Here is a 22,865-nt window from a genome sequence, read left to right as displayed (position 1 = left end):
ATTCGTGAAGGCGACCGTAAACTTTATGAATTGCTGATTTCAACCGTTCTTCCTTATGACTCAGTTGAAGCAGTTTTTGTGACAAGATCTTATCCCTGTTAACGAAGTCAGAATAGTGTGAACGTGCACTAGTGTTACGGAGTGTAAAAGAGATGCTAAATATACCAAAAGGAAATTCAAAATCATAAGACGAAAATAAACTGACAACGCCATAGCAAAAGGAAAAACACAAAAACACAAAAACAAAAAACACAAGATACCAAAGGGACATTCAAACTCATAAGTCGGAACTATAATGACAACGTCATGGCAATAAAAGACCAAGAGACAAACAACAGTCCACAAAACACATCACAGAAAACTAAAGACTGGTCAACACGAACCCACCAAAATCTGGGGATGTAAACGTCATATGATAGAGCAGAGGATATGTTACTGCTAAGAAATGGGAATTTGCAAATTGGAAAGTTGAAATCATGATCACGTTTGTCATATATTTTTGTCTGAAGTTGTACTGGTATCTTAAGATCTAAGACTGCAAAACATGTCGCTAACGCGGTGTATGAACTCAACTGATCGAAAGATTACCATCTCAAATTGTGGATTTGAAACGTTTTATGAACTGGTTAGTACAAATCATTAACGAATTCGAATATACTAGTATTCACTTGTAGAGGATATACTTGAGAATCACAAATATATCTTGTCTCCTTTTGTCATTTCCGTCAATTAAAACAAAGAAAATATAAACTACAAACGAAACAAAATATATATGATATATGATTTAAACAGCGTACATCCAAATACACATTATGTAGAGTGTTATCTAAAATGTACTAAAACGAAAATTTGAGGATTTTTTCATTCTACTTGATATCAAACTAATTGTCTCTTATTTTTTCATATGCTCTTGCAACTTTAAGAATTGTTGTTTCGTCGTACTTCTTTCCAATAATCATCATTCCAACAGGAAGCCCTTCGGAAAAACCAGCATTGATCGATAAAGCCGGGTGACCTGTTGCGTTAAATGGAGCATTATTTTTCATTGCACATGCCGCTTTGCTTCTTTTCTCTGAAAAGATAAATCCTAATGACTTTTAATACAATTTTATATATAAATTTACATGCAGGATCCAAAATTCTAAAGAGTGGTTTGATGAAAAGGAAGTCTTTTGTGATGTCTCATTTGCTTTTATAAATTGATTACAAAACGAAAATGGACAAAAATCCCCCCATCTTGTAGAAACAGTTTTGAGATATACTGGTTACATAATCTAGGTTTGTCTTAATGTCATATGTGACCACGAAATCAACAAACAATATATGTGACGAGAAATCATGTTTGAAAACTACAATTACTATATTGTCGAATCGTCCATTATCGCCCCTTTTGGGGTCCTCCAATTCCCCCAGGTTGTTATCTCTTGATGCTAATTCAAAATCTTCAGTATTAAAAGATGCCAACAAAAAACATTATTTTAATTTCAATTATAATCAGAATAAACAAGCATCATATGTATGATATATACACATAAATACAGAAATGGTAAAAGGTCCAACCAGTTAATATATAAGGTAAAAAAAAAGGTAAAAGTACACACAACACAAGAAAAATAAATTAAAAAAAAACTAAATGTAGAGAGAGTAAAAATTGCGGCCAAATATTTTGAGCGGAATGGTATTTGTCAAGTATTATTGAAACCTAATAACACGTTAAGACAGATAGTTCGGCATTCCCATGGGAACAAACTGTGCCCCTCTTCTTGCCGACTTGTTCCTTTATTCATGTGAGGCTGATTTCATACAAGGAACTTCTTAGAAAGAAAGAGAAAAGAAGTTAGCAGTATCCATTTTACTTTAATTTCCGCTATAAAGATGATGCTTTCTCACTAAATAATTCAAAATTTGGTGACTATGTTGAATGCATCTATCCAATCGAACTTGAGATAAAGGATACAACAGATACAGTTAAGTCTGCCTCATATCTTGACTTACATCTAGAAATCGACAATGAGGGTCGGTTGAAAACAAAACTTTACGACAAACGAGATGATTTTAGCTTCCAAATTGTGAACTTTCGATTTCTATGCAGCAACATTCCAGCAGCGCCTGAATACGGAGTATATATCTCCCAGTTGATACGATATTCCAGGGCTTGTATTTCCTATCATGATTTCCTTGATAGAAGGTTGCTGCTCACAAGGAAGCTATTAAACCAAGAGTTCCAAGTGGTGAAGTTGAAATCATCCCTTCGTAAGTTTTATGGACGCCATCACGAGTTGGTTGACCGTTATGGAATATCCGTTTCACAGATGATAGCGGATATGTTCCTAATGTCGTAACTACAATCCCGTCCCCTTATCTCGAATGTGACCTACCGAATTAGACATATTACCGGGTTTGTACTAACATGAGCAACACGACAGGTGCAACATGTGGAGCAGGATCTGCTTACCATTCCGGAGCACCTGGAATCACCCTCAGTTTTTGGTGGGGTTCGTGTTGCTTAGTCTTTAGTTTTCTATGTTGTGTTTTGTGTACTATTGTTTTTCTGTTTGTCTTTTTCTTTTTTAACCATGGCGTTATCAGTTTATTTTCGATTTATGAGTTTGAATGTCCCTCTGGTATCTTTCGCCTCTCTTTTACGTAGTGAAGTGACGACTGGCTAAGTTAATCTTGTATGAGTCTGTGTTATAACCCTCAATATATTAAAAAAAACGAAATCTTAAAAGTCATTAAAAGAGGCGGCAGATACCAAGGGAATATTAAACACTCATAAGTAGGAGAGCGTCGTTACAATCAACGAAAAACAACGAAACGACAAACAAATCCACGATACATAGAAAAATAAAGATTATATACAACACCAAGGATTTATAGAGTACTATACAAATTATTGGCAACACGAACCCCACCAAAAAACCGGCGGAATCTCAGACATGTGCTTCGGAGGGGTTAGCAGATCATACTCAACATGTGATACCCGTCGTAGTACTCCTAAGAAAAACGTTGATAAGGTGATTAGGCATTACGAAATAGCGAATTGATATTTGACTCTTATCTGAACATAAGACTTCTCCTAAGTCGTAAACCGTCTTTTATACCCGTACCTTGACTGAATTTAAAATTTTGAAATTAAAACATGTTTTTCAAGACAAAGGACGGTAGACAAGACTATTGCCGATAATAACAACACAGAAATTGAAAATTTAAAAAGCCAAAAAAAATCAACACTTAAAACTTCAATAAGAACAACACAAGCCTCTTTTAAACAAAACTAGGGATGATATCAGGTGGTCTTGAAAAGTACGTAGATCCTGTTCCACATTAGCTTCCGTCATGTTTCACATTGAAATCTCAATTGGAACATATCCATGATCAACTGTGACACAGTTATTTCATTACAGTCAAAAAACCAACTCGTGATGGTGTCCGTAAAACTTTACCAATTTGAACCCTTGTTTCAATATCTTCCTTGTAAGCAGCCAGTAAATCATAATAGGAAACGCAAGCTTTGTAATATCTTATAAACTGAGATATATATACTCAATATGCAGACGCTGCTGGAATGTTGCTGCATAGAAATTGAAAGTTCACAATTGGGAAGCTGAAATTAGCCTTTTTGTCGTAAAGTTTTGTTTTTAACCGACCCACATGTTTAATTTCTAGATGTAAGTCAAGATATGAGGCATACTTAGCTGTATCTGGGGAATCCTGTTCTATTAGATAGTAACCAAATTTTAAACTATTTAGTGAGAGAACATCGTTTATATAGTGGATCTTAAAGTCAAAGGATAATGCTAGCTTCTTTTCATTCTTCTTGAGAAGCTCATGTATGAAGTCTGTCTCATATGAATAAGGGAAAAAAATCTACAAGACAAAAAGCAAAGGAGTTTCCCCTGCCGATTGTTTGTTGAAAAACACGTCCTCAAAACGTAACAAATATGTAGTCAATTAAAAAATCGTAAGAATGCAACTAAGAAGCATTAGTAGTTCTGAGCACGTAAATTTATTTCGTATATACCCTACCATGAATTAAGATGGATTCACATGAATTCCAAACGGGTCGATTTATGCAATCATGAAGTTTTATTGAAAATTTATTATATGCAGTTATAATCAAACGTCTGTTATAATACTAGTATTCAAGAAAATAGACCATTACTTGAATACTTGAATTAGTTCTATCTTTAGCCATGATAGCCATATGGATTGATGAACCGAAATATACTTAATAAACAGCTGCGCCATGAGCGCATGATACGCCCGTCGCTTTTTCAAAGAATATCATTCCATAACTCCTAAATGTCATATCAGAAATTTATAAAAGAACTAAAGGGAGCTCACGTCAATAGAAATACAGAAGTCACCAAAGTTTCATGAAAACTGCTCAAAGCACTTTTGAGTTATTGTCCGAAAACTGGAAAATCCCCCTTTTTTTAATGAATAAAACCCCAAAACTAGGAAAGGTAAAATCTAAAATTTATATAAATCGAAAGGCAGCTCATTTCAATAGATATAAATAATTCATCAAAGTTTCATGAAAACTACTTAAAGCATTTTTGAGTTATTGTCCGAAAACTGGAAAATCCCCCTTTTTTAATGAATAACACCCCATAACTCCGAAACGTAAAATCTAAAATTTATAAAAAACGAAAGGGAGCTCACGTCAATAGATAAAAAAAATTCATGCAAATTGGTTAAAGCGTTTTTGAGTTATTGTACATGTGGACGGCGGACGGACGGACAGACAGACAGACAGACGGACGGACGGACGGACGGACGGACGGACGGACAGACGGACGGACAACGGTATACCATAATACGTCCCGTAAACGAGCGTATAAAAATCTGTAACCTTGACGCTCTAAGGATTAACATGGCTAATGTAAAGTTTTATTTTAGTTGGTTTATTAGTTTCGGAGGAGACGGTCTTTGTAAAGTAGCGGATGACGGATGCCAAGTTCAGCAAAAGTAGTTTATCAGGATACTAAATCGAATGATGTGGAATTGATTTTACAGTGACAAATTCTGTAAAACTAGCTTGAATTGAATACACCGTATTAAAATATAGAAAGTTAGTAAAAAACACTATTTGAACATTATCATCTACTCAAATACATCTCTTTGCTTTGTTTTAATCAGAGAACACTGCTCTGGGAATTTTACCCCTGATTTTCCCGGTAACGTGCATGCGATTAGTCCAATAGTAGACCATTCATTCTTACTTTCACAGCAATAATGTTCACCTAATTTTGTATCCAGCTAAATAGCAACTTGATTATGGCCAAGGTACAGTAAGTGGACTATGTCACAGATTTTAAAATTTAGCACACAACTTCGGCTCGTAGAACTATAACCTAATACCGAAAAAAATATCCATTTGTCTCTTTTTTCTCTCTCAAATATAACAGAATAAAATTATTTCCAAATATGTGAACAAAAACACCAAAAAATTTGGCGGAAAACGTTTTTAAATTTGTCCAAAAATTTTCAAATCTCCAATTACAAATCCATTGTGTTTTCTTAACAGGTGATATGTTGTTGATTGTTTTCTATATAATCCTTTATCTGTTATTGCTATACTCGTCATGATTGTTTTCTATATAATACCTTATCTGTTATTGCTTTACTCGTCATGATTGTTTTCTATATAATACCTTATCTGTTATTGCTATACTCGTCATGATTGTTTTCTATATAATACCTTATCTGTTATTGCTATACTCGTCATGATTGTTTTCTATATAATACCTTATCTGTTATTGCTATACTCGTCATGATTGTTTTCTATATAATACCTTATCTGTTATTGCTATACTCGTCATGATTGTTTTCTATATAATACCTTATCTGTTATTGCTATACTCGTCATGATTGTTTTCTATATAATACCTTATCTGTTATTGCTATACTCGTCATGATTGTTTTCTATATAATACCTTATCTGTTATTGCTTTACTCGTCATGATTGTTTTCTATATAATACCTTATCTGTTATTGCTTTACTCGTCATGATTGTTTTCTATATAATACCTTATCTGTTATTGCTTTACTCGTCATGATTGTTTTCTATTTTCTATATAATACCTTATCTGTTATTGCTATACTCGTCATGATTGTTTTCTATATAATACCTTATCTGTTATTGCTATACTCGTCATGATTGATTTCTATATAATACCTTATCTGTTATTGCTATACTCGTCATGATTGTTTTCTATATAATACCTTTATCTGTTATTGCTATACTCGTCATGATTGTTTTCTATATAATACCTTATCTGTTATTGCTATACTCGTCATGATTGTTTTCTATATAATACCTTATCTGTTATTGCTTTACTCGTCATGATTGTTTTCTATATAATACCTTATCTGTTATTGCTATACTCGTCATGATTGTTTTCTATATAATACCTTATCTGTTATTGCTATACTCGTCATGATTGTTTTCTATATAATACCTTATCTGTTATTGCTATACTCGTCATGATTGTTTTCTATATAATACCTTATCTGTTATTGCTATACTCGTCATGATTGTTTTCTATATAATACCTTATCTGTTATTGCTATACTCGTCATGATTGTTTTCTATATAATACCTTATCTGTTATTGCTTTACTCGTCATGATTGTTTTCTATATAATACCTTATCTGTTATTGCTTTACTCGTCATGATTGTTTTCTATATAATACCTTATCTGTTATTGCTTTACTCGTCATGATTGTTTTCTATTTTCTATATAATACCTTATCTGTTATTGCTATACTCGTCATGATTGTTTTCTATATAATACCTTATCTGTTATTGCTATACTCGTCATGATTGATTTCTATATAATACCTTATCTGTTATTGCTATACTCGTCATGATTGTTTTCTATATAATACCTTTATCTGTTATTGCTATACTCGTCATGATTGTTTTCTATATAATACCTTATCTGTTATTGCTATACTCGTCATGATTGTTTTCTATATAATACCTTATCTGTTATTGCTTTACTCGTCATGATTGTTTTCTATATAATACCTTATCTGTTATTGCTATACTCGTCATGATTGTTTTCTATATAATACCTTATCTGTTATTGCTATACTCGTCATGATTGTTTTCTATATAATACCTTATCTGTTATTGCTATACTCGTCATGATTGTTGTCATGATTGTTTTCTATATAATACCTTATCTGTTATTGCTTTACTCGTCATGATTGTTTAAACTTCTAAGTTATCTTTACGAACCTTTTAAGTCATCATTTCCTGTTGGTAGAGCTATAGGTTTTATAGGTACCGTTGACATGATCAAAACATCGTATTCCTTCAATGCATCATCATAAGCTTTAGTTAAAGACTGTACACGATTCATTGCCTTGGCGTAAAATTTATTCTGGTAATTTCTTTGGATGTATTCCGCCATCACGCAACTTTTCTTAAGAGAGTGTGGCATATCATAGGGACGTGTGAACAAATTTCTAGCAAACGCCTCCTGCATAGAGGTGGGATAGTGTCCTTTCCAGTTATATCCTGTACCTAAATTTAAGTTGATATTAAAAATAAATATATATTCCATAATCGAGTAAATAATTCAAGAAATTATTAAAATTAAAGAGATCACTTTTTGTAATTTACATATTGCATTTTCATCGGGAATTCTAATTCTCAAAAATCTGTAAGAGACAAAGAAACAATGAAATTCCGACATTTTTACTTACCATATCAATGTGTAGAACCACCAATCGGGATGGGGTTCCATCAAGTGAACATACTGGAAAATAGTACATTTACGTTCAAAGTAGACACTTGTTTTTGTAGTAACTATTGAACCTTGATACTATATTGTAAGGGGACGACCATTTGATATTCTGGAAAAGGGGGACAGGAGTACTTTTTGCATATTGACTATAATAAATCAGTTTCATATGTTGCTACGCATGTTTATTTCTTTGCTGCGCGAAAATTTATTTTCACTTTTGTACACAATTATTTCCTTCATTTTAAGTTGCAGAATATTCGTGTTCATCCTGTCTTGTGCAAGATTATTTATTTCAGTTCTTACCGAGCCATGATTTTCGTTTTGAAAATCCTCCTACCTCCAGAAAATCAAATGGTCGATCGCTAACCAACGTGAATTCAAAATGAAAGATGAATATGCTTGGATAACATTCAGTTTTATTGAATAATTTGCAAAGGTATGCATTTTTTGAGCTGCAAAAAAATGTATTTGTACAGTTTAAATTACTGGAAAAAACATTTTTCCAATACCTTTTAAATTTCCGAAAACAATTCTCCCACTAAACAGAAAGTTTTTTTTTCTGTGTAATTATTATTTTCCCTTAAATATTCAAGACTAATATAACTAGGTCTTTCACCTTTTCCGTGAAAAGACCTTTTGATTTTGTATGATTATTTTTTTTCTTTCTTCGTCCATATTTTTTTCTGGCTCTGTATTGTTATTTCAAAAGAGATCGCTTCGATTTGTTATATATGATAAGTGGGTGATCTGGTAACAAAATATTACCTCCCCTGTAAACACTAAAAACTTGATCTTCTCAACGTTTTAGCAAGGTCGCTATCAATTATAAATTCACGAGAATACGTTCTGGTCAATAGTAAAAATAGAAATAAGTTGAAATAAAAAACAAAACTTCAATTTAATGATATCCTTTCTCTCCTTAAATAGCAAACGATGAGTACAGCAGGTTATAGGAGCTAGGTGTAAAATTGGTTTAAAATGTTTCTATGCGAATACATTCCTGGAGTACCAACTTCAATATATTTTTCTACTGACTGTATTCCACTCTGGAACATGCCATATGTATGCAGATAGATCATAGAAGTGCAGGTCAATTCCAAAGGAATCGATTGATATGCAGCAAAGATTAACACTTTTGAAATTAAGGTACTAAGCAAATCCAAACGAACCTTATCCCGATGTAAACATTGAATGTGAATTGACCAAGAAGACAGCAAATACATGTACAAAAATCGAGACGACCTTTTCTCAAAATTGTATAAAAAAAAATAGTAAAAATCTTTTAACGGATAACCCAGTTTATAAAACTATTTATCTTTAATTTTTTGACAGACTTTTTAATTGTTATAATCACGAAGAGACAATATTTCTATATTGAATGTTCAAGTGACAAGAGCAGACCGGTGTACTCGAAAACTTCGATGTGAAGAATAGGTATATTTTGGGAATTTGTAACATGCTGAGAATTTTGTGGAACACTCTGGAAATCTTTATATTTTGTATGTACATGATTTTTTTTTCAATTTTTTTTATCAATATGCAGCAAAGATTAACATTTTTAAAATTTCAGTTTCACAAGCTTCTAATGTAATTATTTCGATAAATACTGAACATAATACATCGTGTAGTTGCATGTATATTTCTAATAACAAAGTTTAACAAATAATTTCTTTAAAAATCAATGTACGATTGTTGTTTAGAATTAACTTTCGATCACTATCGTCAACGGCATCGTTTTATTATTGATTTTCTCGACTTTATTATAGGAAGAGTGAATTTTCTTTTGTTCTCTGCCACTAGATTTCCCATTGTGATATCAAACAGTTTATACGCTTTTGAAACTGAACGATCACTTTACTTTGTTAGAGTCATCTCCCCGAACACTGTTTCTTGTGCGCAATACTTATTCGCAACAGTAAAAGATTATGAAAAAATTATTTTACCAAATTGCTGGTTATATCCTCAGGTTGTCGAGAATAATTTTGATCGAAGAGATCTTTCGATTCCATATGAGAGTTATTTCCCTTTATGTATTCGACATAAGTGAAATGTAATAGTAAGTCATAAACCATAAGTGATAGAGACCTAGGTTTTTTTAATCTGAGATACTGAATCCACCAAAAAGAAAATGAGGTCAAGGTCAAAGGGCAAGGTCATGTTCTGAATTTTTCCTTTTGCTTGTGCATGCTACTCCTAAGAAACGGTAATATATATCGACGAAAGATTTTCATTTAATTGTTATTTGCAATATGTCGTAGCAGGAAATTTTTTCTTTGAACGGTAAGGATACATTTACTAGGAGTTTTCATCCTTTGAATGTTAAAAATAAGATGAATAGTTATATAACTTATCAACAGTACATAGTAGCGACCTTAGGTCTTTTAGTTTTTGCTTGATCACCTTGAAATTGAGGTCAAGGTCAAAGGTAAATTTCTAAATTTTTGACCTTTGCACTAACTTCATATTGATACATGATAAAGCCATAGGGTTTTTGGCATTTGGAAGAAATACACATGACCTTGCAAAAGTCAACCGGAAGTGAACTTAAGTAAACCGGAAGTAACCATTGTTTGCATTAATTTTATATAAAAGTATCTAGAAATACATATTTTTGGAATCAGTGTCAAGTGGCCTATCATATAATAACAAAAGTGTCATTTTTCAAACCAGAATGAGCAAATTATCTCCCTTATTCTAAGCAAATGTTTATAGAAACCAAATATTTTTGGAATCAGCTTTCAGTAAGCTGTCGTCTGACACAAGAAATGACATTCTAAACCGACTTTGAATATTTTCATATCAAAATATGTGCATGTGGGTTTTAATTGTTTAAATGCTATTCAGAGAAAGTTTTAGATTCATATTTATTCATTGGTTTTGAAGTTGCCTAACTTTTTTCAAATATTTCAAAATCTATAATTTGTCAAAGTAAATCTCACAGCTATTTAGAATAAATATGTTGCATAATTCCTTCAGGTGCTTATGTACTGCTCCTGATGAAATTCTGGTTAACATGTGAGGACTGACAAGAACTGGTGAACAAAAGAACGGTAACGACGAACACTTTACACCCTTTTCACTTAGCAAAAAGTATAAACAAATTTACTTTCGAACTGAATGATTTTAATCAATAAAATGGTTTATGTCACTTATCTCATAGTGAACTCTGGAATTCTGAATTGAAAAAAGATTGAATTTTAAAACAGGGCGACATTGTTACGGAAGGGGGCCTTCAAAAGGGAAACATTGTAATATCAACATAAATTCATGTGGTTGACAGAAACTCATATTTACAAAACATGTTATTATTACTTTGGACTAAACCAATAAAAACTCTAATCCATACCATTTCCTTTTATCATACAGTTATATTGTCCTTGCAGTGCAATTGGATGCCAGATCTTTATACCTGTAATTTAATATCATATAAGATATAACTATTGCAGTATTTTCTGTATTTTCTCGTTGCAAAATTGAAAATAAAAACATTTAAAAAATGATAAAGTGACCATAAGACGTTGCAAACTTACCTTACTTCAACAACAGATTTCGTATATCAAACAAATAATCTTGAACGTCATACATTTTTTTTACGCAGCATTTTTAGATCTTATTGATCATAATGTACAATGAGCTGCAAACATTTCTTATCTGCATCCGATTTCACCTTGATAGATGCAAGCCCGATGAAGCTAGTTTGACTAGCGAAATATTGCGTTAATTTTATCGCATTGTAAATATTTTTAACATTTTAATATTAACATACTAAATAGTGTGCAAAAAATTACATTGTTAGGCAATTTATATATAGACACATCAAAAGCAACAAAAGTAACAGCTATAAAATATCTGTTCCGTTTCTTTTTGTGAGTGCGTTGGGATTTACTGTCATGAATAGAAAAAACAAATTCCTTCTTTTCCTTAAAATTTCTATTAAAATCTCGGGGATGAATGATTCTCACGAATATATCAATTTATCGTGATTTATATGCCTATCCTTGTAATTGTCAGTAGCCAAAAAAATATATTTGGCAACTTTCAGTAAATGGCGGTGCTATAGCTAACGAGATATGGTTAGGGTGACGCACTAACCAGAACCTTGAAAGTTCTAAGTGCTTTGAACTTTCATTTACAAAATCTTTTCCAATAGATTTCTTCTTCGATGTACTAAGCAGTTATGTAAGTTATGTAAACGATAAAGATAGTCATTTTATTCAGATCTGCGTTAGAATGACCAAGAGATGTCTAATTGTCGACTGAGAGAAAAGTCTGGCCGGCAGTCATATAACCATATAACCATACAAAATATTACACATATGGACTTTCACAATACTACAATCTGTCGATACCTATATTTTTGCATTGCACAAGGTCATGTTTTTTAGTCGTTCAAGTTACATTGCAAAATTTAGTAAAAGTGTTTTTTTTTGGAGAAATTGTTGAAAGTCTGGGAATGTAGCATTTGTTTGAATTCGTTTATTCCCACAACCCTTTCAAAAGTAAAATAACAAAAATACCGTACTCCAAGGAAAATTCTAAACGGAAAGTCTCTTAAGAAATGGCAAAATGAAAAGCTCAAACACATCAAACGAATGGAAATCAACTGTCATATTCCTGACTTGATGCACCACCACAGATCGAGATTAAAATATAATAGGGATGATTAAGTTATTGAATTCTCAAAGAAATAGTTTATCCCCACTACAATTCTATGTGCCAAGGCAGTTGGCTTGTTGTCTTATTGATCATTTACTCGAAGGACTTGGGGGAATGGGGAGTCCCAGTCTAATTAAAATATAGAACTCTGATTTCGTTATACTCCATCTATTCTTTCTTTTTTAGCCATTTTTCTCTATTCCCACACCCCATTTTTCTCTATTCCAACATCCATTATTCTCTATCCTCTAAACCCCATCCAGCCCCTCATACTCCACACCTTTTATTTGTGAAAGAAAATATGAAACAATATACATAAAACAAAGAGATGTGGTATGATAGCCCATTCGACGACTATCAATAAAGATCAAAGGACATGGATGTGAACATTTGTTTGCACCTGTCCTAAGTCAGGAACCTGATGTTCAGTGGTTGTCGTTTGTTGATGTGGTTCATAAGTGTTTTTCGTTTCTCGTTTTTTATATAGATTAGACCGTTGGTTTTCCTGTTTGAATGGTTTTACACAAGTCATTTTTGAGGCCCTTTATTGTTTGCTGTTCGGTGTGAGCCAAGGCTCCGTGTTGAAGGCCGTACTTTGACCTATAATGGTTTACTTTTACAAATTGTGACTTGTATGGAGAGTTGTCTCGTTGGCACTCATACCACATCTTCTTATATATTATATTTACAGGTCTCCGTATGGTGTCAAACAATGGGCAATACCAATACCAGAACGTAAGCCATAAAAGACCCCAGTATGACAAAATGTGTAACAATTTATAAGAGAAAACAAACAGCTTGATTGATTACGTAACAATACACTAGAAATAAATATGACAGACGACAAGCCAACGACAATTACTGGATGACAGGTGCATGGCTTTGGATATACATTATTCATAATGGTGCTTCATTGTAACACAAAACATACCATCATTAGGTAGAGGTATACTGGTATCCTTGACTAATAATACGTCATCGAACACAAAACATACCATCTTTCTGAAGAGGTTTACTGGTATCATTTATATTGGTGGTTCATTGTAACACAAAACATAACATGATTATGTTGAGGTATTCTGGTATCCTTGACTAATAGTGCTTCATTGTAGCACAAAACATACCATTGTTATGTTGAGGTATTCTGGTATCCTTGACTAATAGTGCTTCATTGTAGCACAAAACATACCATTGTTATGTTGAGGTATTCTGGTATCCTTGACTAATAGTGCTTCATTGTAGCACAAAACATACCATTGTTATGTTGAGGTATTCTGGGATCCTTGACTAATAGTGCTTCATTGTAGCACAAAACATACCATGATTATGTTGAGGTATTCTGGTATCCTTGACTAATAGTGCTTCATTGTAGCACAAAACATACCATTGTTATGTTGAGGTATTCTGGTATCCTTGACTAATAGTGCTTCATTGTAGCACAAAACATACCATTGTTATGTTGAGGTATTCTGGTATCCTTGACTAATAGTGCTTCATTGTAGCACAAAACATACCATGATTATGTTGAGGTATTCTGGTATCCTTGACTAATAGTGCTTCATTGTAGCACAAAACATACCATGGTTATGTTGAGGTATTCCGGTATCCTTGACTAATAGTGCTTCATTGTAGCACAAAACATACCATTGTTATGTTGAGGTATTCCGGTATCCTTGACTAATAGTGCTTCATTGTAGCACAAAACATACCATTGTTATGTTGAGGTATTCTGGTATTCTTGACTAATAGTGCTTCATTGTAGCACAAAACATACCATGATTATGTTGAGGTATTCTGGTATCCTTGACTAATAGTGCTTCATTGTAGCACAAAACATACCATGGTTATGTTGAGGTATTCTGGTATCCTTGACTAATAGTGCTTCATTGTAGCACAAAACATACCATTGTTATGTTGAGGTATTCTGGTATCCTTGACTAATAGTGCTTCATTGTAGCACAAAACATACCATTGTTATGTTGAGGTATTCTGGTATCCTTGGCTAATAGTGCTTCATTGTAGCACAAAACATACCATTGTTATGTTGAGGTATTCTGGTATCCTTGGCTAATAGTGCTTCATTGTAGCACAAAACATACCATCTTTATGTTGAGGTATTCTGGTATCCTTGACTAATAGTGCTTCATTGTAGCACAAAACATACCATTGTTATGAAGAGGTTTAATTGTTTCTCTTATGGTTTTGGCCCGTTTTCTATTTCTTGCATGAATAGATATTTCTCGTATCACACTTCATTACATTATGAAGCGTACAAAAAGTTTTAAAATGTCTGATGTTAAAGGTCGACGCCGGAACAGGACATGGAACGTCTAATTGGTATGTATTTTAAATATCAAGCAATATCAATTTCTCACGGATATCCTTGACTAACGTGCTTCATTGTAACACTAACCATACCATCATTATGTGAGGTATACCGGTATCCCTGATTATAGTGCTTCATCGAACACAAAACATACCATCGTTATGTTGAGGTATACTGGTATCTCTAAATAAAGTGCTTTATTGTAGCGCATAACATACCATTATTATGTAGAGGTATACTGGTATCGTTGAATATAGTGCTGCATTGTAACACTAAGCATACCATCATTATGTAGAGATATTCTGGTATCTTTGACTACAGTGCTTCATTGAAACATAAAACATACCATCATTATGTAGATATATACTGGTATCATTGACAATAGCGTGTCATTTCAACGCAAAACATACCATCATTATGAAGAGGGATACTGGTATTATTGACAATAATGTTTCATTTTAACGCAAAACATACCATCATTATGTAGAGGTATACTGGTATCCTCAACTGTAGCGCCAGCTCCTCTAAATTTATTTGCAGCTCCCTTGACAATCTCAGCCACATCTGCTTCCATTAGCTGGGACTCAAATCCTTCTTTGACTATACCAATCTTAAAGCCTTCTATACCAGCATCAATCTTTCGAAGAAGAAAAAACCGAAAAAAGGTTTTAAAATGAACGTTTGTGCACAAAGAAAAAAAATAAACAGTATACAACAGTTTATTTACATATATAAAAGTGTCAGGGATAATTTTTAAATATGTTATGTGTTGCTTATATATAGACTATTTACCATTAGCTTTCAAGTATGCTAAGTGAAGGCTTTTGTACGATAAATGATGATTTTCCCGCTGAATAGAGTATGTAAATATTATTGTCTTGAAATTCTTAACGTTTCTGTGTATTTATATATCCCTGGCGTTCAAATGTTTTGGTGTGAGCGTAACTGGTGGAAGCAAATCCAGAAAAAACGCTTCGAACGTACGAAATTTATAGTGCATTTTCAATTAACAGTTGTAATACTAGTAACAGAAGTATTTATATGGTTTAACTTCTGCATCTTTTGGTTATGGCGTTACTGTTCTTAACACCTAAAATAAATACATTGCTATCTTAAATACTTACAAGTAATGAAGACAAGGAAAGCGTCTTAAAATTTTACCAACTGCCAATATTTTGCATTTTTTAAATGCTTTTACTATATGTGCATGTGATGGTGGTGTGCTCAAAAGTTTACAATTTATAAATAAGAAGGCTTTGTTATGAAAGAATTTACCTATTGTGAAAACGGTCGTCTTTTGTGTAATGACTTCTTCTATTAGGAAAAAGGATTATCATGTTAAAGTTCTTACCAACTGTGAATACTTGGGTATTGACATATTTGGAATTTGTCTGGGATCACGCCCTTCGTCATAGCCAGCGATTACCTGCAATATGTTCAACAAAGTTAAAGTTTTGACAGTTTTGCAATTTGAAGATGGATATATATACATGTATGTGCAAAACGTAACGATTTCAAAAGTGAATTTCCCTTTTCTAAAGGATCATATCTACTAAATGTAATTATGGTTTTACACATCAGGGTAGATTCAAAATTCAAAGGCTTATATCAGCTTTATTATTAACACCTCTTGTCAAATTTGCTACATCACTGTCTTTTACTACCTGACAGACATCGTGAAGGTTTTCACATACAAAGCCGGATATACCATTCCTTCCAGAGCTTCCTGGTGTCACTCCGGATTTGTTTAGGAGTTTCTATTACACACTTTTCATTTTAGTACTATTGCTTGTTTATATATACTCGTTGATATGATAGTTCTAGTCTGAATTTTGTACTTCTGTTATTGTCCGTTTTCAGCTGTTGTGGTCTTTGTTCCTCTGGAATATTGACTATTGATTGCCCAAATTAAATAATTTGCCAGTTTGGTAATTATACATATCTTTTGGAATTGGATAAATTCATGCAAATTATTGTGAATAAAAGCAGTCTAGATTTTACGTCTATAGATATATGCTAATTTCTAGAAAGTATTTTCGTAATTTCTAAGATAAATAAATACTGAAAAAAATAATAAATTACTTCAAGGAGTAGTGCGCAATCGGTAACTGTCCTGGCCATCGGTCCTACATGATCCAATGTTAATTCTAGTGATGCTATTCCTGTATAAGGTACCAAACCAAATGTAGGCTTTAATCCAACGATCCCACAACAACTCGATGGAATACGTATAGACCCTCCTTGGTCACCTCCTATAGCTAAATCAATCTCCTTTCTACCGAGCTAGAAATTAGTCAATACAGAAACTACAAATTACACGTACGACCTTTACATGGATCATGATTTTTTCTTAATTATAAAGATTTTTTAATAGAGCAAATATCAAAAATCAAAGCAATAATTTATTTTTCATACCTGAAGCAAATAATTTACGTCTTGTTGTTGCTCATAAGTGTAAACACATATTAATAAAGATATATTGGTTAATTCATTGTCTGGTAACGAATAGACTGCCTTACTGGTTAACTGCTGTTTTAAAAAGAGATGTTCCCAGGACAATTTTATTTAAAAAACTGCCGGAAATAGACAAATTGTATGATGATGTGAATGGTATAATAAACTCACTAGAGCAGCACTTCCGGAACTGGATCCCCCGGCGGATAGCTTACTGTCGATTGGATTCTTTACAGGGCCAGTAGATGCTGTACAGCTTAGTACACTGTAACACATATCTTCACAGACAGTCTTTCCAACAATATTACCTCCTAGTTGATGACGAATTAAAAATTATTTTGAAAATCCATTTGTAGTACTTGCTTGAATTTTTGAAGACTTATTAATTGATGATTACACTCCCTGTTTCTTTAGTACAATTCTGGATAAAGTGGATACCAAGATGTCGGAGTTTTTCAACACAAAAATTGAAGTTTCAAGGAGCATGATATGATCACAAATAGGTAAGATATCCGGCCTTTTTTTTTATTTCATCACTTTTAAAGTTCAATGTGAGTAAACAAAATAAAAAAGTTTGATTTGAATTACGGAAGCCATCCTTGGTATAATGAATAGTTGAGTTTAACGAAGTTTTGGAAGGCATTTTTACAAAGTTTCAAGGTTTTGCTCATTGTTGAGGGCAATACGGCGATCCTGTATTGCTAACATCTACGTCACTTGGTCTGGTGGATATTTGTCTCATTAGCAAGCCTACCACATCTCCTTATTTTATATTCGCCAAAGCTTATTTTCTAAATAAACGTTTTAAATTAATTTTAGCTTTAATTTCGCAATCATTTTTTCTGATATTGATACTGGGTTATTAATGTGTCTATTTTTAAAATCCAGCTCGATAAATGCCAAGGAAATTCAAAAGGGTAGTGATGCAAAAGTGAAAACCCCAATCAACATGAATGTGTCCATTTATGCAGTTAGCCTTAATACACCATATCAAACGACGTAATGTTGTACAGTTGACGGAAAAGTGACGATTACCTATGAGTTAGCTGTGACTGGTCACTTAGGACTAAAGAGTGATATGGCAACTGTTTGACAAAAAAACGATAGTTTGACATATTAAGTAAAATTATAAGAATAACTGAGATTATTAAAATAAATATGAAAATTGCAATGGTCAAATTCCCGATTGTGATAAATAAAAATAAATAAATTAATTTAAAAAAAACCATGCCAAAATGAAAACAAACTGTATAGATTAAATACGTAACACATATATAAAACCTTCATCAAGTATTCTGGTGATAATGGTTGCGTCAAACTCCGGGGTGTATCCCTCTAGTATTTTCGATCCATTCATCATTGGTACTCCAGCAACAGCTACATTGTCTTTGATACCAATCGTCTTACCTGCCAATTTACCTTTCGCAGCACCTTTGATGTCACATTTCCAATACCTGTAATGAAAAATGTTTGTGCTTGTTGAATATGTCTTATTTTTCAAAAAGAGACAGATGTTACAAAAAGGACATTCAAAACTCATAACTTGAAGAAAACTGACAACGCCATGGCAAAAAAAAAGACAGAGAGAACAATACATACCAAACTGAACGTTGAGCAACACGAACTCCACAAAAAAAACAGGGGTGATCACAGGTGCTCCGGAAGTATACGCAGATTCTGCTCGTCAAATTTGTATATACATATCATATGTATACGTGTTTACTTTCAGAAAAGAAAAAAACCAGAAGATAATGCATTGGAAGGAAAATAACACTATGGTCAATTTCACGCGTCTGAAGATCTTTTGCGGATTTCCCTTCACTAAAAAAAGATTTGAAAGCTAATGATATATACATACCTTGAATACGTGAGGATCTATATGTCACCATAAAGAATAGTTAAATTGATCTAAAGTCAAACTTACGGTATACTTACCAGGCATCGTCTTCAGCTTTGTACCCGGGAGTTCTTGGGTATTTAACAGGAAGTTGTGGTTCGGGAATCTCATTTAGTCTTTGCAAAGAACCTATAAGTCCTTGAAAATTTTCTGAAATTATTGTTACCATTTTTTTTTATAAATTCTGATATAATAAAAAAATTGTTAACATTTATATTCGCACCGGTCATGGACTGTTGAACTTAAAATTCAATACCTGTGTTGGTAGATTGACATACTTCTTAAAACGTCAGTGTCTTTAACTACAATCACGACGGGTGCCACATGTGGAGCAGGATATGCTTACCCTTCCGGAGCACCTGAGATCATCCCCAGTTTTTGGTGGGGTTCGTGTTGCTTAGTCTTTAGTTTTCTATGTTGTGTTTTGTGTACTATTGTTTGTCTGTTTGTCTTTTTCTTTTTTAGACATGGCGTTGTCAGTTTATTTTCGATTTATGAGTTTGAATGTCCCTCTCGTATCTTTCGCCTCTCTTTTAAGGGGTACGTATGTGATCTATTGTCAGGTATTTTTTCTCCCACCCAGTATAGGGTTTTCTAACAGTTGCGGTATGAAATTTCTCGCATTCATCTTGATAATCCTACTCTTTAGAACATACCTATAAACAAATTATTAACTCGGTCCAATCCTGAGTATGCATGAATATTTTGCTAACAGACATTATACCAAAAGGCATTCAGGAAGCAACGATTGTATGAAAAAAATGTCTTTGACAAAGATATTACTTCACGTTTTAACTGGAAAGGGTTATGAAAATTTGACATGTAAAAGTTATAATGTGACACATTAGAACCACAACACATTAACTTTTCGTTCCGTTGGTTGTCATCGTGATTTTTGATTTTGTCATGTTTTATGGACTTCCCCCTTTTTTAATGTATCTTGTAATTCGTTATTTTTGTTAATACTTTTTTAATATCATATAATGAAAGGAGGTACAAGTTACACCAATCCTTTAACTTTTTTCCTGGGTTGTGAATAGCTTATTCTTTCGTGTGCTTATTAATTATATTCTCAGTAATATTCGATTGACTCTCTGATCATCAGAACCTAGGCAGAAAACTTGAATACCATGCATTTCCTTAAGGTCTTCATCGGATAACTTTAATCTCAAATCAGCGTCTATTTGCTTTAATTCATCCAGATGGGGTTTTTGGCAAACAGGGCTTTTATATAAATCTACAAATAAATAGTAAGTAGTGTGTTATATTCATGGAGACAGAATTGACTTCTCTCAGACTATTCGCTATTATTTAAGAATATTTATTTGTACTAATATTTAATAAAAATAATATTTCAGTACCTATTAAGAAAGCTCGAAGAAAATTCGTTATAACGTATGCTTTCTATTTACAGTCTTACCCGGGGTGGAATTGTTTACAATACCAAAAAATATATATATTCTACACCGGGTTATACTAACAAGGTTTTACTGTTTATTACTTTTCAAAAGAGGTTTTTTTTTACATACAAACGATAACAGATTATTATTCAACACCAGCTACTTTCAGATCTAGGGATGTTCATCATTGCTTTTTCGTTTGTCAAAAATCACATTTAGAAAAACTTTACTCAACAATCTTAAATTTACTTTCTATACGTTTTTTTTCCACATGCAACTATATTACATTTTACAGACTAAGTTCTGCATATACATTAACCGTAAATATTACTGCATTACCTTGCGTCCCTGATGCCATTGCTCTTTTAGACTAGACCTCTGGAAATGCTTAGGTGTTTTCCTCTCTCAAAGATGGTTTTCTTGGTGTATATATCTAAATGTAAATTGTTTGTTTGTTTATCTTTTTAAAGAAGGCGAGACGGTATTCCAAATTGCAGCAAAGATTAACACTTAAGACAACATACCTTATTTGGACATAGACACTAAATGCAAATAAATCGAGATGAAGTAAACAAAATTTTTTTGAAAAATATTTTTTTTTAATCGATTTTTTTTTGCCAAAAAAAGAGTCCTTTCATTTTTTTCATCCGAACACACATGAAATTAAATCATGTTCATGTTCGCCGAGAGTTTATGTTTTTATTAAAAAAAATCGTAGTTTCGAAATGAGGTATAATACTTATATAATTAATATTAAGGACTAAAAATTGATGTATGGAAAGAGAATCAGATGCTCTATGTTCAGATTTTATTATATGAATTTAGCCAAGATTTTGGTGTTTATATTTTCAGTATAGCAATACTTTATAATGCATTGATCTCGGCAAATATGCACGCATACTGCAAATAGCACGGTTTTATAGAGGTTTCAATATTATACTGTTCCACTTCTAGATGACTTTGAACTATTTGTGTCCTTGGGTTGTTTAGCCATTAAAGAATATCACGCCTCTGTTTCTTCGTGCATTTTGAAATACATATATTTCTAAGCATTCTGTACTACTTGCATCTTATTCTTATATTTACATAACGATTTGTTGCACGATTCTTAAACATTATTTTGCATTTGTCTTTGCAATGTTGCTATTTTGTTGATTAATGATAGTTACTTGGACACGTGTTAACCCCGTTTCCTTTTTATATGTTATATGGAAGAAAGCATGGTTATAACACTTGCACAAGTTTAATATACGATTTGTCTGTTTAATTCTTACATTTCATGTAGTTAGTATGTTACGCAATCGTGATATTCGGATACACAACAATAAACTATTTTTTTTCATTATGCCCTAACACGGTTCGATTAAAAAAGGTTATATTTTAGAACTACCAGAGAAGTTATATCAAAGGTCAAGGAAAATAATACTGTAGTAGAAATCTATGTTAAGTTAATCTTAAACCCAAATAATTTTAAATGTCCCTTTTATAAATTCTTATTGCGAATTATTGATTTTTACGGTAATAATGTGTATACTATACCAGATATACTTTTTTGGCTATACTAAGGTGCCCTAATGATGCACTATACACCATTCCGGATACACCAAGCGTACATCTATCACATATCATATAAACATATTTATTAACATTTGAGACAAAATATTGCTAAACTGTAAAATTGACCATATTATATCTTACCTTAGTTTAATTATTGACACAATCACTATACTGCGCATGTGCTTCACTTATATTTAAACATTTAAATGGACTGGAATACATCACACTCGACTTTAAATATAATCAGAAAAAAATTGAATGGTAACGAAGTACGGAAGCCGATAAGGGCCATTCAAAAAAAAAACCTGCAATGCCAAACATAATTAGAGGCTCCAGGGAGCTGGAATTGCTCCCCTACTCAACTGGGTCTCATTTGACTTGATTATAAATAAAGTTCTAGTATGTGCAAGTCTGAGGTGCTAGTGAATAACTTTAATTAAGCTTGATTGCATAAAGTGTTCAATATTCTCAAAAAAAAAGATGAATTTGTTTACGATACAAACTTTGCCTTTACTGGCGACCATTTTGAAATTCCTATCGCTTCAAAAAGTGAAAAGGTTGTCGTTATTATCAGATAGCGGTCAGGAGTCTGTAATTCAGTGGTTGTCATTTGTTGCTGTGTTACATATTCGTGTTTCGGTCTTTGTTTGTACATTATTAAAACCGTTATTTTCACTCGTTTGAATTAAATTGTTAAAAAGCTGTCATTTCGGGGACTCTCCCTCTGGTATCTTTCGTCCCTCTTTTATAGCTGACTATGCGGGGGCTTTTCTCATTATTGAGGGCATTATGATGACCTATAGTTGTTTATT

General features: G+C 32.8%; 1 protein-coding gene and 1 long non-coding RNA gene across 6 annotated transcripts; one reads left to right on the top strand and one right to left on the bottom strand.

Moving 5' to 3' along the window:
* Positions 1 to 746: 746 nt before the first annotated feature.
* Positions 747 to 22,285, bottom strand: LOC127727862 (amidase-like). The gene is made up of 12 exons (XM_052234986.1): positions 22,195 to 22,285; positions 20,836 to 20,929; positions 20,226 to 20,333; positions 19,135 to 19,246; positions 18,481 to 18,653; positions 17,371 to 17,510; positions 16,828 to 17,028; positions 16,097 to 16,171; positions 15,220 to 15,382; positions 11,110 to 11,172; positions 7,253 to 7,540; positions 747 to 1,072 (listed from the first exon to the last, which is right to left on the bottom strand). The coding sequence occupies exons 2-12, from the start codon at positions 20,852 to 20,854 to the stop codon at positions 882 to 884; spliced, it is 1,533 nt and encodes a 510-aa protein (XP_052090946.1). The 5' UTR covers positions 20,855 to 20,929; positions 22,195 to 22,285; the 3' UTR covers positions 747 to 881.
* On the top strand, positions 13,374 to 15,020 carry LOC127727906 (uncharacterized). Of its 5 annotated transcripts, XR_007993888.1 has the most exons (4): positions 13,374 to 13,688; positions 13,754 to 13,883; positions 14,274 to 14,468; positions 14,534 to 15,020. It is a non-coding gene; the product is annotated as an uncharacterized LOC127727906 (long non-coding RNA). The 5 variants fall into 5 exon arrangements; XR_007993885.1 differs by lacking the exon at positions 13,754 to 13,883; XR_007993884.1 differs by lacking the exon at positions 13,754 to 13,883 and having other exon boundaries at positions 14,209 to 14,468.
* Positions 22,286 to 22,865: the final 580 nt, after the last annotated feature.

The sequence above is a fragment of the Mytilus californianus genome, unplaced genomic scaffold, assembly GCF_021869535.1.
Source record: "Mytilus californianus isolate M0D057914Y unplaced genomic scaffold, xbMytCali1.0.p SCAF_2, whole genome shotgun sequence".
Taxonomy (NCBI): domain Eukaryota; kingdom Metazoa; phylum Mollusca; class Bivalvia; order Mytilida; family Mytilidae; genus Mytilus; species Mytilus californianus.
The sequence above is the reverse complement of the archived record's forward strand: the minus strand, read 5'-3'. Positions and strand labels throughout refer to the sequence as shown.